Below are 15,073 nucleotides of genomic sequence, written 5' to 3'. Positions count from 1 at the left end.
TGTGGTTATGGATGCTGCTTCTGCCTTGAGAGAAATGTGATGAGTGGACGTGTTGAATTCTCCTGGTACTGACTAGGGTTGAGGAATGCTGGGGGACCAGAGAGGGAGGTTATATGGATGCTCTATATCATGTACATCATTCAGATCTAAGCAGAATTTAAGACTTAAGGGTTGTCAGCCAACCACTTATAAATAATAATTGCATTCTTCTTAAATTAAGACAAAAGAAATATTTTAAAGAACTCTTAAGATAAACACTGATTTTTGTGTGGTTTTATTTTCAGGATGAATAAGAGATACTTACAGAAAGCAACAAAAGGAAAACTGCTAATAATAATATTTGTTGTAACGCTGTGGGGGAAATTAGCATCTGGGGCAAATCATCATAAAGGTAAGAAATTCCTTCTGTTCTGTTATACTGTCATGTCTGTGGCGTCTGTCAACAAATTCAGAAGTGTCTAGTCTATGCGACTTTTTTTCCTTATGCACATTTGTGTCTCCTGGTATTGGTCCTTTAATCAGTACCAAGGGCGGAGAGTTTTCAATGGATGGACTTTTATTCATTGCTTGAGAATTTAAGTATTTCAGTCCTATTTTCAGCATTCTCTGATTTTAGGTAATTTTCTAATGATGGTACAGTTAATAAGATGGTAAAAGAAGATGGTGAATTAAAAAAAAATAAAATAATGAAAACTGCTTGTCTCATAAAAATATATATATCGGATAGCACATATGTGAGCTACAAATAAATTCCTGGAATGAACCTTAGAAAGACATAATTTTTGGTAACATGTATGCTGCTACTGTGTGCAGTTGTCTGTTAAGGCTAACTTCATGTTTTTCATCAGCAAAAAAAAAAGACTTGCTTTGCAGTGTTGTCTGTCCTCCATGCTTCATTCATAACACTGGACCAGGAAATTTAGTGGCATGTGACAACGTAAGCTTGGATTCTTCTTGGTTGTTCCAGCCCTTAAAATTTCTGCACAAAAGCAGAAGGTGTGATGGTTTATTTAAGCTTGTGAAAGGTCTCTTTTTTCTTTTTTTTTTATGTTGGTGTAAATCCCTAATGCAAGGGACAAGCTCTCCAGATTCATGTACTAATGTCTTCTTATAGTCTAGTAGAATGTGAAATGTGATCTGCAGTATAGTATGATTTTGAAGGCTGCTTCTCATCTTCATATAGTGTCTATTAGCTTTTTATCCACTTGTTCAAGATCAGTATAAACTCTAACAGCTTGGGTGAAGTAAGGGTGGGACAGGAACATTACCAAGAGCTAAGGAGTTAAGTACTGTGGAAGGATTCCAATAACACTGGTCAGTTCATCTCTCTATGTCATGTACGTTTTATAATGTTCCCTCTGATGACAGGATTTCATGAGCAGGTATTTTATATATCTAGCTGCTGGATATTTTTCTGCTATGTGAAGATATCTTTCTTCAAATTACCTTGCTGATTAAGGGCTTCAGGATGCAGAGGCACTTTCTTCAAAGTCTTTTGCGAGTTGCAATTTGGCTCCAAACAGAACAGATTCTGATGTGGTCCTGAAGGCCACCAAAGATGGGCATCATGCCAGACAGGAACCATGGTGACACCCTTTGCTCAGCTTTTGCTCCTCCTCGAAGCCAGAACATGGATTTGTGCTGTGGCTTGCCAGTTTAGTTATCCATTGGAGAAGAGCCAAGATATCCTAGCTTGGATTCAGAATTCTTGTGTCTTTATCTATCCTTAAAAATCAAAACGCCCATCTCCCGACTGTTTTGATTCCATCCACAAGGACTGGTCAAGCTGTGTTTGCCTCAATCAAATTCAAACTTTGCCAAGGCATGCTTGCTAATCTTTTTGAAAAACTGATGAGTAAAACCTGTCACAAAGTATTTCATGGAAACAAATTATAAACCTAAGGACTATTTGGGCAATTAGTGCTTTGGAACTGAGAATCAAATGATCCCCCACCAATTTTAGCTTTCCAGATACAGTCATGCAAGGGAAACTCCAGCAGAGCTATGCCATTAATAATCTGGACAGTACTTGTCATTTAAGCCCCAGCCCTAGAGCAGAAATAACTTGAAAAATATTGAATTTGATATTTTTAGATAAAAATATATACACATGAGCCCCTCTGAAAAAATCAGTTTAGTAGCTGCAGGGACTCCTCTATATTCCTGCAAGTTAACAAAAAGCTTTGGTTCTTCTTTAAGTTGTAACTTTTCACACCTTTATCAAAATATACAAAGAAGTCTTGCAGGGAACAATAATAATAGGCATGACCTGAGTGTTTAATTTGGAAAAGCAGCTATTGTACATGTTCAGATTCTTTTGGAAGGAAAAAGTATTCGGAAGGATTTTGGCTTGTGGATTTAGTAGATCTGCAAATCAGCTGCACTCACTGTATATGGGGGATTATTTTAAAAAGCACAAATCAGAGTTACGCAGCTCAACTACCATTGATTTCCAAAGAAACTGGGAGTTTAACTTTGCACTGTGTAACAGAAGATCTTCCCCCTACTCTAATAGCAGAAACGGAGGTAAGGTATGTTCAAGGAGAACTTGACCCTGTTCATGTTTGCATGGAGTTTCCAAATACTGAGAAATGTGAGAGTTTCTTCAGTGATAATTATCTCTAGCATCATTAATCTTCATTTATAACAGTCCTCACTCACATATTGACATGGTAAACCCTAATGACTTTGAAGGAGCCCCTACAATTTCAAAAATCGATAATGTACATTTTAAAAAATCTTTACTTTCCTATTGACTTAGTCATAGTATGCATCAGCTGCGCCAACTTTTAAACCCATCTCTTTTTCAGAAGGCTATTGTAAAAGAAAAGAAAAAGAAAAAGAAGGAAAGATCATCAATGTGTGAAAAAATGTTTAATGACCATTTGCTCTCCAGAGAGACTTCAGCAGGGATATAAACAGCTGACTCTGACAAGCCGTCTCTAGGCTTGTTGCACGTATTTCAGGGATATGGCACACATGAGAAATCCCAAGTCATCAGCAAGAAAAACAGAGGCTGAGGTAGGGCAGGGGAAACTAGGCTCTGAGGTCCAGTTGAGCAACCACCAGTTACAAACTGGGATTTCAGATTACAGTTTTCCAGTGTCAAGTGTGTGGGTGCCAAGGCCATCCTTCTTTCTCCTGAGAAGACTGGTTTGAAGACACTTCTGCTGCCTTTTATCTTGGCTGATTGTTAAAGTTTCGTCAGTCTGGACAGAAAGTCCAAGAGCTAAAAGAGAGAAGCACTCACAGTCTTTAAAACAAAACACAAATCTCACTTTTTTGCCACACACAGGATTATGGGTTCTCCTGTGTAGTTCCTGGGTGTGCACATACTTATATTCCATTTATCCTGTCTTCTGAAAAGAAACAGGAACTCTGCTTTTTCTTTCTCATTTTGCTGGGGACTCTGATGTTGTGGTGATGGGTGCCTTACCCGTGCACATGCACCTGGGAATCAGCCCGCAGTACCAGATCCAGTTGTGCTGTAGTAGCTATGTATGAGAAGACAAGAGTGGTTTATCAATCTCCAAAAGGTTGTCGTCAAGGTTATGAGTCTAAAAACTGATATACCTTGAGGGTGGCTGAAAGACATCCATAAGGCTATTTTATTATAAGATTGATCCTGATCCTCCTACCCATTGCTAGCCCTTGGAAAACAAATAAACCTGTGCAAACATACAGTGTTCACTGACAGATATGGCAGGCAGGCATCAGTTCAGCATCACTGCCTGTTTGCTATTTCTGTCATAGGGAACATGAAGTGATTTGGTGACCATTGTACCACAACCCATGTTTAAGGTTTCAAGCGTTGGACTGCAGTTGAGAAAGAAATATATAGTGATAGCCCCTCACAAGCATTCCTTTGTAGACAAAAGGCTACCATGAGACACAGTTGCTACACTAAAACTAAAAACTCTTTCAAAATTTGGATTTCTTTGAGCTTTTTGTGATTACTAAGGGTTTTTACATTAATCACACAATATGGTAATCTAAATAAATTAAGGATGCTTTTGAATCTGAGCATAGTTTAACATTCCTCAAAATACCAAACAATAAACTTTATATTAAATTTTAAATCCCTGGAAAAAATAAAAAGCTACTTAAAAATAGGGCTAATAATGAATGCTTGCTTGCCAGAAGGAATTTGTTACGGAACCAGAAAACACTCCAGGAAGATAAATAAAGTAATGGGATATTTCTGGACTTACTGGATGAAATGGCATGACAATTTATTTTCATCTAAAAAAATTTCACTCAGAAGCTGAGCTTATTTGTCTGATGCCTGTCATATAGTTAAAACAAAGTAAACTATTGTTTGTGATGCAGAATTGCTGCTCCTACTTGTCTGTGAATTTGCACTAAATTCAAAGTCTGAGGGAATGTCTCGCTAATTCATAAGGAGAAAATGCATCTTGGTTTCTTCTTGTGGAGGAGTGGCTGTTCTGAAGGCCAGCTGAATGAAGGAGCCACTGAGCCTGCTAGTTAAATCGCCCTTCCTGGATGAGTCTGCCTTTCTCAGCTGCGTTGCCAGGGCAGAAGCACCAGCGTTGTGATGTAGGATATAGCCTGTGCCACACACGTGCCTGGAATTTGGGAATGGGTATGGCTATGTGAAGCAAGAAACCCAGAGGTAGCAGTGTCAGGCTTTCAGGTTTTACTGATGCGTTTATGTCCATGGCTGGACTTTCATTAGTGGTCATCCTCTTCCCTGTTCACCAGGTGTCTTTCCTTTTGTTTTGTGCAATGAGTACAAATAAAATGTGCAGGACTGTCCTGGAGAGCCTAAGGGACTGTCTGAAGATTTTAAGTCTTTGTGAAACTGAGTTAGAAATGCAGCTTAATTTTAATCATTGTCCCTGGGTATCTTACTTTCTTTGGATAACTCATCATTTCTGTTTGCTCTGGAAGAGCTTTTAATTCTTATATCTAGATTTGTCATGTTTTCTATCAGGAAAAGAAATGAAACGATGCCAAGCCCTGAACAGGGCTCCATATAGTCTAACACACATCCCACATGTGGGTATCTTTGAGAATATAAACTTTCTTTAGGAGAAGAAATCTCATAGTAATGAACAGATTTAATCAAATGTCATACCACAGTCCAGTACGGGCAGTAGTACGCCTGGCTCTGGAGAGCAAGTGGAAGGACTCGTAGCCCTTACAGACAGATGGGGTGGTGCAAGTTCGTTCTCTTGGGTTCTAGCATTCAGCGCGGCTCTCTTAGCAAGTGCAGTGATGCCAACGCTGCACTGCATCAGCACGTGACAGGCTCCTGGCTCTGCCTGACCCCGGGCTGTGGAATTGATTTGTTCTGAGGAGAGATAATATAGCACTTTGTTAAAAGCTATGGTAATGGCCTGTGTGCATTGCCTCAATGCCCTCATGCCTGTTTCATGCACAAGGGGTGGAATTCACTGGTGAGCTAGGACAGCTGTTTAGATGGCTTAATAGGTGATTTATGTCATATTTGTGGTTCTTTTTTATCAGTAGGGCAGCGCGAGGGACTTGAGGTTTGCTGGTGAATTTTGTGCAATGCTTTCCAAACTCTTAGTGTTGTGAATTGTGCCTTAAAGATACTGTTGAACCTCTGATCCTTTCAATAGATTTTCTCCTACCCAAACTTTCTCCTTACAGTTACCCACTGACTGATATTCATCTAGTCGCCTGTGTGTAACTCTGTTGCTCTATCTGTGACTCCATGTTCAGATGTCAGTATATGAAGTCCAGTACTGGCTTGCAGTCCGTGGACTCCCAGGACAAAACTTTATTATCAGAAGTATTGTATATTATGGACATGTACCTTGAAGTTTACTAAAAGTGATGCCTAAGTGGAGATGCTTCTGAGCGCTGATGATTCATTCTGCTTATTTGTCTTCCTGATTTGCCGTTTTCCTGTATGTTTAACTCTGAAGCAGCAGAACAGAAGACATTGTTTTTCTTGTGCTGACTGCTTGCTATAGACCAAACGAAACTGTCCTGAGAGTGTTGGGAGAAAGCCTCCAGAGCACATGGCTGGTCAGGTAGAAAAGGGGAGAGGCTAGCGTGCAGGAAGCCTGCAGCAGGAGCAAAGACTGAGGCACAGCTGGGAAAGCTGTTCAAGAGGGAAACAGCTAGCCTTTTGAGGTGATGGAAAGAAAGGGACTTAAGGAGCCAGATGTGACTGTGCTGAGGCATTCCGGACTGAGGGCAGACTTTGAAAGAGGAATCCATCCCACCAAGGGCAGATTTCTTTATAAGTTCTTTTATTTCTGTTCAGTCTTGCTCAGCACCACTGAGTTTTCTCTGTTTTAAAATATGTTTGTGTCTAGTTGTCATGGTTGAACCTCAGCCGTCAAATAAGCACCACACAGCCGCTTGCTCACTCCCCGCTGGGTCGGATGGAGGAGAGAATCAGAATGGTAAAAGTGAGAAAACTTATGGGTTGAGATAAAGACAGTTTAATAAGTAAAGCAAAACCCCATGCATGCAAGCAAAGCAAAACAAGGAATCCATTCACCACTCCCTACGGGCAGGCAGGTGCTCAGCCATCTCCAGGGAAGCTGGGCTGCATCACACGTAACCGTTACTTGGGAAGACAGACGACGTAACTCCAGAAGTCCTCCTCTTTCTTCTTCCCCCAGCTTTGCATACTGAGCATGATGTGGAATATCCTTTCAGCCATTTTGGGTCAGCTATCCTGGCTGTGCCCGCTCCCAGTTTCCCGTGCACCCCAGCCTGCCCGCTGGCAGGCCAGCATGAGAAGCTGGACAGTCCTTGACTACTTAGCAACAACTCAAAACATCAGTATGTTATCAGCATTATTTTCATCCCAAATCCAAAACGTGGCCTCATACTAGCCTCTGTGAAGAAAATCAACTCTATCCCAGCTGAAACCAGGACACTAGTTTATAATAATGACTTTGAATTATTAGTCCTGCTGAAGTTTCAGGGTACTCTGCCGGAAAAGGTCCACCACAGACCTCTGACTGACTTTGCTCTCACTGCATTTTGTATGAAAAATCATATCAAAAGTTCTTGAATGTTGTATCAACTGGAACATTGCCAGAATATATGTAACTGATTCTACTGCCGGGAATCACGCTGGAGGCTGGAGTTATTCAGAAGGGCTCTCTCAGCCCCTTACTCTGGTGTCATGTCACTGTATTAAGACGCTGCAGGTCACTGACAACAATGTTCGGAAGCTTGGGTAAATACCTACAAGACATTGCAGCTAAATAATGTTGTCTAGTTTATTTTATTCATTATTCATTTTGTGTTTTAGATCTACATTCCTAGCATTTAAAGTCTCCATGTCTAGATGAGAATAGCCCTGTTACGTGAGAGACCTCTGAAGTATTCAAACCTTTGTCTTTCTGTAGAAGTGCCTTCATCATGAAGTTACAGTGTTTTAGTAAGAATGTACCTCTGTCCTTTCTGTTGAGGATTTTACACTGTGTAGAAGACAGCAATCGTAATGCAGAAATAGAGGGTGTTTGTATTCAATTTTAAAAGCAATAAGTACCCTTAGTGTAGAGGACAGAAACCAGATAAAAGACATCCCTCCTTCCAGTGAAGTAACCACTAGGTAGCCACATGCTCCCTCTTGTTCTTCCTTCCTGAAGGAGTCCTGTTCGAGGTAATAGCATTCCTTGGGGACGTAAGATACGTGGTTTGAACTTCTTTAAGCTGAAGAAGGCACCGAACTCCCTGTTCCGTGATATGGGCTCTGATATAAATGGGTGAGCAGCAGCAGTACCATCTTTTTCTCAGCCAGCAGTTTTTTGAAGTGCCTGTACCATAACATTTGGTAAGGGATCTGACCGTGTGGGTAAATTTGACGTGCTCAATGTGCACCTTCTGGATGTGTGGGCCTGTCAAAGTATGTAAGAGTTGTTCTGCATATTCCCAGATTCTTTATCGGAATTAGATAGGAGAAAACGGTCTAATATAGGGAATATGAGGGAAGTTCTGAGCACGCATAGAGATGTGTGTGGATGCCTTAGGAGCTACCAGGTGAGGCTAGAAGATGTCAGTGGGGCCTGTCAAAATATTAGATGGAAGCATCCACTCATCTGTTGTTGATCTGTCAGTCCTGCTTCATCAAACACTTTTGTCATATTTGCTAAATGTCTCAAACATGGATAATCTTACCTATTGTAGAAGTTTGTCCCAGAGATTCTCTTAAATGAGAATGCTTTGTGTGCAGCTTTCCCTAACTTAATTCTGAGTGTAATTAGTGTTTAAATATAGAAACAAAGGAAGATGATAGTTATTTTAGCAGACATAGGGAAGAAAGATATTAGATGTTCTTATCTAGCTTGGGCATTAATTGAAAGTTTCAGTTATATCAGGATCAGAACCTGATCCCAAAATTGCCATTTGCTTGAAGACAAAATAGAACAGTCAGTCAAACACTTTCATATCAGTATCTGTCACTGCAATCTAAAATGTTAATACAGTATCTGTTAGAATTCAGTAGATAACATTCCTTGGCCTTCTGCCAGGGTGTAAAGGAAAATATTTTTTTCTGATTGCCAAGATGCTAATAGTTCTGATGGTTCACTGGGACATGGATGCAGAAATCATGGCAATAGCAGAGTTATGCCTATTTCTTCTCTGTGCTGCCAGCCCCACCACAGCAAATTGCTGCCTTCATTTTTGCCCCCATTCCCACCACCACCTTGGAAATGAAACTTGGCTGTCCTTGGGGCAAGTTTGGAAGGGACTTTTAAAGGTCATCTAGTTCCAAACACCCTGCAATGAGTAGGAACATCCTCAACTAGGTCAGGTTGCTCAGGGCTGCATCCAACCTGACCCAGAATGTTTCCAGGGATGGGGCCTCCACCACCTCTCTGGGCAACCTGTGCCAGTGTTTCACCACCCTCATTGTCAAAAATTTCTTCCTTAGATCTAGTTTAAATCTTCCCTCTTTTAGTTTAAAACCATGCCCCCTTGTCCTATTGCAACAGGTCCTCCTAAAAAGTCTGTCCCCATCTTTCTTATAAGCCTCCTTTAAGTACTGGCAGGCTGCAAGAAGGTCTCTCGGGAGCCTTCTCTTACCCAGGCTGAACAACCCCAACTCTCTCAGCCTGTCCTCATAGGAGAGGTGTTCCACCCCTCTGATCATTTCTGTGGCCTCCTCTGGACTCTCTCCAACAGGTCCATGTCTCTCCTGTGCTGAGGGCTCCAGAGCTGGATGCACTATCATGCATTTTCCTTTTTACTGATCTTTCAAAACTATTTCTGTTGATATTTTGCATGTAGTATGGTTTCTTGATGTTCTTCTAATCAAGTAAAAGGGAAGTTCTTAGTAGTTCTTTATTTTGGGCCTGATCTTGTAATCCCAATGTCAATTTTTTATTAACTTTCTGTGAGTGAGTACCCAGGATCTTTTCCTTAAATACATTCAGATTTTGTGTTGTGGTAAAAAGGAGATGATTGCACAAAAGATTAAATTCTTGTAAAAGTTACATAGTTGATTTTACAATTAGAAATGCCAAACTTTTTAACATTTTCAGCGGTTTCATTTATTAGTAATGTTATCTTCCCTTGGATAGCTGGCCCACCAATCACCTATTTTTTAAGCTAATTTCTGTTTTGGAAGATTAAGCTTTTCCTTGCTTTTTTGTTGGGAAAATATTGTAAGATGTTAGGACTGAAAAAAACACTGGTAGTATGCTTACCCTGCTGTTACTTTTTCCTATAATGAGTAAATGCTGACATTTCCCTAATACTGGAATCAGATCTACTTTTCCAGTTTTATATTCTTGGTTTCAAATTAGTCCTGTTGATTTCTTATGTATACAAAGTAATGTATTCTGCTAGATTCCTTTATCTTTATACCTAGGAAAACAGAGTGCTTACATTTGCGTGCCACAGTTTTGACTATAAAAATAATATGAAAGAAATTGTTAGCCTCCTAGATAGTCATCTTCATTCAATTAGTCTTGGTTTAATAGCACCACTCTCTTGGAACAGTTGATCAGAATTTTCCTTGTTGTTTCATTAACTTGTTAAGCGCTCAATTAATGTAGCATATAGTAGTATATTTTTATTAGCATTTCCAGATTTAAAATTTTATTTTCTGGGCTTACAGTTATATTCTAAATTTTTCATTTGCCTAAATGTATATTATGTTATAAGTAATGTCTTAAATAAACTTTTCCCTACAATGGATGTTAGATACAGCTGTGATCAGGGAGGAAAAGAGGAACTGTTTAGTGAACTGGAGACTGTTAGATACAGCTGTGATCAGGGAGGAAAAGAGGAACTGTTTAGTGAACTGGAGACTCCTGCCGTACACCATGAAGCGGGGTGCTACGCCACATGAGCTGATGGGGTTGCTACAGCTGCCTGTGCCCACTCCCCAGACCCTTCTCTGTCTGGAAACATTTCTACTCATTGACTATTTTGGCTACGCTGTCTTTAAAAAGGATCCTTCCAGTACAGACAGGTAGTATAGGAGTCGTAAATGGGAAAACGATTACAAAATTTTAATGATAATATCAGAGTGAGTTTACAGAGATAAAATCTTTTGAGGAAATGCCACTCTCTGTCTATATAAATACTTAATGCTCATAACAAGAGTCTACTGAGTTACTCCAAAAGTGTGAATCCTTATGTGCAGGAAAGCTCTGAATGTGCCTTCTGGTTAAAGTTTCCAGCCTTGGAATTTGACATGCATTGCAGAAGAGCTATGTCCAGGTCTTCTGCTGGCTTTGGAGCTGAGATGGTAGGATCATCATGAGGTATATTGGAAGGTCATGACTAGTACAAAATTTATGTCCGAGACCCTAAAACCAACTTTCTTTGGCAGAGAAACTGAGCAGATTTTTCTCCACTGGTATGACAACTTTTTTTTTTTTTCTTTCTCTTTCATCAGAGAAACACATAAAGTTTTATCTAGGACTATCAAACAAGAACATAATTGAAAAGAAAATCTGAATAGTTTACAGTTTCTCTTACATTATGTTTTCTCAAAATTCAACATATTAAGATCGCGTCATTTTTAAAGGTCAAATATAATGGGTCAATATCACATTATAATCAGAGTCTGATCCTTAACAGTATCCAGGTATGTAAAATTACTGTAATGGCAGGATTAGGGCCAATTCTATCTTCAAAGTCTAGATCTGGTTTCAGATATGGAGGCCATATATCCTGGTGCTGGTCTTAGAGTTTTCTACACTGCCGCTCAGGCTTTCCAATATACATTCCATACCTCCCCATATGGATGCTGGTAGCTACTACACATGCTTGTTATCCAACTCAGGGGATTTCACATATTCAGGTTGGGAGGTTTGCGCCTGGAAAATCGCATCCCATGTGGAGATTATTTCAATAGCATTCAGGGGGTATGTTAATCTAACTTTCATCTGCATTAATTTTCTGCTGATGATGTTTAAAGACTATGCCCTTCTCTCTTGACATTCTTCACTGAATTTACTCTATAGCAGTGTTAAGTGGTTGCTTGTACAATGTCATATTTTAGAACAGTTGTTCTTCAGTCATACAAGTGCCAAGGAAATGTTCAGAAACAGTCAGCTATTCTGGGGAACGGCAAGAGAAAAATCCTTTATGTGTTTTGGGTTGCCATTTATAAAGTTTCTATCTGTACAAAAACTTTGTGTTCTGTTCTTTAGGGGGCTGAGGGGGATTTACCATTTTAAGGCTCACTGGGGCAAATCTTCCACTGTAACAGAGATTTAGAATCATAGAATCACAGGATCATTTAAGTTGGAAAAGATTTTAAGATCATCGAGTCCAACTGTAAAGGACTCAATGTAAATTTGTAAAAGGGTTTCATCTTTTCAGAAGATAAGGTCATTGATTGGAGCCTAAGCTGCTAACAGCTCCAAAGCAGCAAAGGCTGCGTCTGTATGCATGCACGTGTGCATGCATAGGCACACAGAGATATGGGAGACTTGGATGAAAGAGGAAAATGCAAGGTCATCACTGACGAAGTAGCTTACGTGGACCATTTTAGTGTTTTTTAAATGCTTATCATTTATTTATGGGAGCTTCTCAAAATACTAGTTGCTTTTCAAACTTAACTGAAAACTGAGGGAATTTTCCACAACACCCAGTTCTAGGCATCTCTCCTAGGTGCTCTGGAAGACCCTTCAGAGCTCACTCCTTTCACAAAGTGGGAACTGAAGCTTTCAGTGTAGGTGTGAATACTTCCCTGAATTCATATACCAAAGAGTTTGCAACCTATTGGAAATCTTCTGGAACTTTTGGAAAGTCTCTTAGCAGGAGGGCTCAGTTTGGATATTGTTCTTTTATCTGCCTAATAATTCTTCTCCTGTATCAGGGTCATAATGTCCGAATAAAACTGTAAAGGTCTTATTTTATTTCCACTGTTCAAATGGAGTCTCATGTTGCAGTTCAGAAGCCAATGAAATTTCATCTGTGACAGATTCATTTATATCTGCATATCATTCTGCAAATGTCATTCTGTTACGTTAAAAAAGGTTTAGTTGTAAAGCCTGGATTTGATGTTTGCTCTGTTTCTCCTTGTTGAGCTAAAATACACGGAAAGTCAGGAAGAATTCTTGAAATTTGCAGTGGGCTAATACTGAAATTTTGACCTTCCCGTTAAAGTGTGAAAGTAGCATTTAAGTGTGACCAAGAAAAAAACACTTATCCACATAAATGGGAGCAAAGCCATGGCATACTTACTGGAGAATGGAGGCTGGCTTGGGGGTTTAGATGACGGGAAGCAGGAAAATCATGAGAGCAGTCTGCTTTGTGCAGCTGTCTTTTACAGGCAGAGCAAGAATTCTGTCTGTAGTGATGAGGAGGCTGAGGCAGAAGCTGCCAAGTCTGTCTTGTTCTTTTTTTCCCCATAGATTTGTATAACTCTTGTACTCAAATTGTTCTCAAGTAAATGCAGTAGACTTAGAATTCTTTTTGCAAAATACTTCTGGCTTCAATATCAAGTGTCCTTGAACGACTGAAGTATAAAGCTGAATGTGTGGGTTATTCTGGGTGAATGTGGGACTGCGGAAAGGATATGCCCAGGAAAAATGTTCTGTTAAGACCAACACAAATCTTGGGTGCATTGTGCCATTGTATTTTTAGGTGCAAGTTATTAGAATTGCTTCAGCTGTGTCTGTGCTCCAGGACCACGTGTGAGAGGAGAGCTAGGGCTCGTAGAAGACTGGCTGAGTTGCTGGAAAGGTCAGAACTGTTCTGGATCCAGAATTTGAACCCAAGACTATGTACGTGTCTGATTAGAGGGAAGCAAGGATGAAGCAAGTTAAGCCTGTAATTCAATTTCAGTGAAAAGAATGAATCACAGAAAAGACTGAAATCACCATTAGATTCCTTCAGTGAGCTGGAAGACTAAGGAGAAACAAAGTTAAGTTTTAAAAAAATGACAGCAGAAAGTATGGTACCTATGAACAGCAAAATGAAAAGATTTTTAAAGTAAAATACTTATTTAAAACTTTGCTCAGTTTTGTTATGTTATGTAAATTTACTACTGATAGAAAAAAAAGGTTACTGGTGCTAAACTTTCATCTAAAATGCATTGGCATGTGTCAGATTAACTGTGGAGATTTTGTGAAATGGAACTCAGAAGGTGTGCTAACTGCTAGACACCGCAGAGTGGAAAGTAAATATATTTCCAGTGAGTGAATATTGAGAAAATAAGCATCTGGAATAAATGGCAATTTTGGATTCTTAATTGCATCATTCACCCCAGAACATCTGCCAGAGATATTAAGAGCAAATATAACTGTATCTGTGAGAAGATATAAGCTTAAATAAGGAAGGAGGAAGAGTAATATTGTGCCATCTTGTTACACTGCTGCACACTGTGCATATGAGGGCTGTGTAAATCTCTCTTCTCCTTCTACTTTTAGTTCAAAAACACCTTAGGAGAATAAAAAAGCTATTTCCATGCCTATGTTTTCTTCTTCAGAACATGGGAAAATCCAGAAAATCTCATTTATGATAAGTAAATAGTTCACATTTTTGCATATTTTGTCCCTCGTCATAACAATACATAGTATACTGGAAAGCTGGGTTGCAGAAGACAACGGCATTCCTTCAGAGGTTATGCCCTGGAAATACCTGAGCAAATAATTAACCCTTCAGCCTACTCATGCCACTCCTGTTCATAGTAGACTTCAGATGAGCACAAGGGCTTCTTTACTCTTTGCTGTCACACCATCTCTGGAAACAGCTCCGGGGACTGCAGGAATGAAGTGCAGCCAGTCCCTCTGCCTAATGTTAGGGAAGAAGATGGGGTGGGATGTAAACAGCTAAAGAGTGGGGAATTAGGAGGATCCCCATTACACCAGTGCAAGGACAGTGCTCACCAGTCTTATCTCATGCCTTTCTTGACTTTTCAGTTTTTGCCCTGCATCTTTAGATGCTTTCTGCTAGGTGATTTAAGGACAGTACATATTTCCCACCCTCCTTTGGTCACAGCATTACTGTCATTACATTTTCCTGGGTTTACTCTGAAAAACAGCTTCTATAGAGGAAAATGACTGAAGAAAAGAGCTTAGCTACCAGAGAGGGGTTAGGTATATTGTACTTCACAAATCTGAAGTAAAACCTATGTGTTAGGAAAAAAAAAAAAAAGAATTTTTAAACTGGTGTCATTTTACATTTTCTTTCAAAAAATAAATACCAGAAGGGCCATGGCATATTATTGCCTGTAAAAATGCCATATTCTAGAACAGCTGCTCCTTAGTTATAGAAGAACCCCAAAAATATTCAGAATCAATCAGCTATTTTTGGAAAAAGCAAAACACAAAAATCTTTTCATTATTTGGATGAAGACCTCCATTAATAGATCATCAACATTTTATGTTCATGTTATCATGGCATTTAGTACTTGAGGGTTTTTTTGCTGAAAGTCAGAGCAAGCCTAAATTAAAGTCGTCTGGCATATGGAAATCATACTCTTATTTTTGAAGTTCATGTGGTTTATTTCATCATGGGCAACATTTTATCTTCATTATTTTTTCATCTTTCTGAAATAAACAATGCTAGTCTATTGGGTACTACTGACAATAAGTCCTGAAAGTACTTTTAAAAGAACTAATGGATTTGCTGAGGCAAATACCTTTCTCAA

At 39.5% G+C, this 15,073-nt stretch overlaps 1 protein-coding gene across 1 annotated transcript in view; it reads left to right on the top strand.

Moving 5' to 3' along the window:
• Positions 1-225: 225 nt before the first annotated feature.
• The window catches only part of TAFA2 (TAFA chemokine like family member 2), a 33,651-nt gene continuing 18,803 nt past the window's right edge, over positions 226-15,073 (top strand). Inside the window, exon 1 of the mRNA XM_082009675.1 lies at positions 226-391. Within this exon, the coding sequence (XP_081865801.1) occupies positions 286-391 (106 nt within the window). The 5' untranslated portion in view covers positions 226-285. The remainder of the gene's footprint in view (positions 392-15,073) is intronic.

This window comes from Phaethon aethereus (assembly GCF_964289735.1).
Source record: "Phaethon aethereus genome assembly, chromosome: 1".
NCBI lineage: Eukaryota > Metazoa > Chordata > Aves > Phaethontiformes > Phaethontidae > Phaethon > Phaethon aethereus.
Note: the sequence above shows the minus strand (reverse complement) of the source record. Positions and strands in the feature narration are given on the sequence as shown.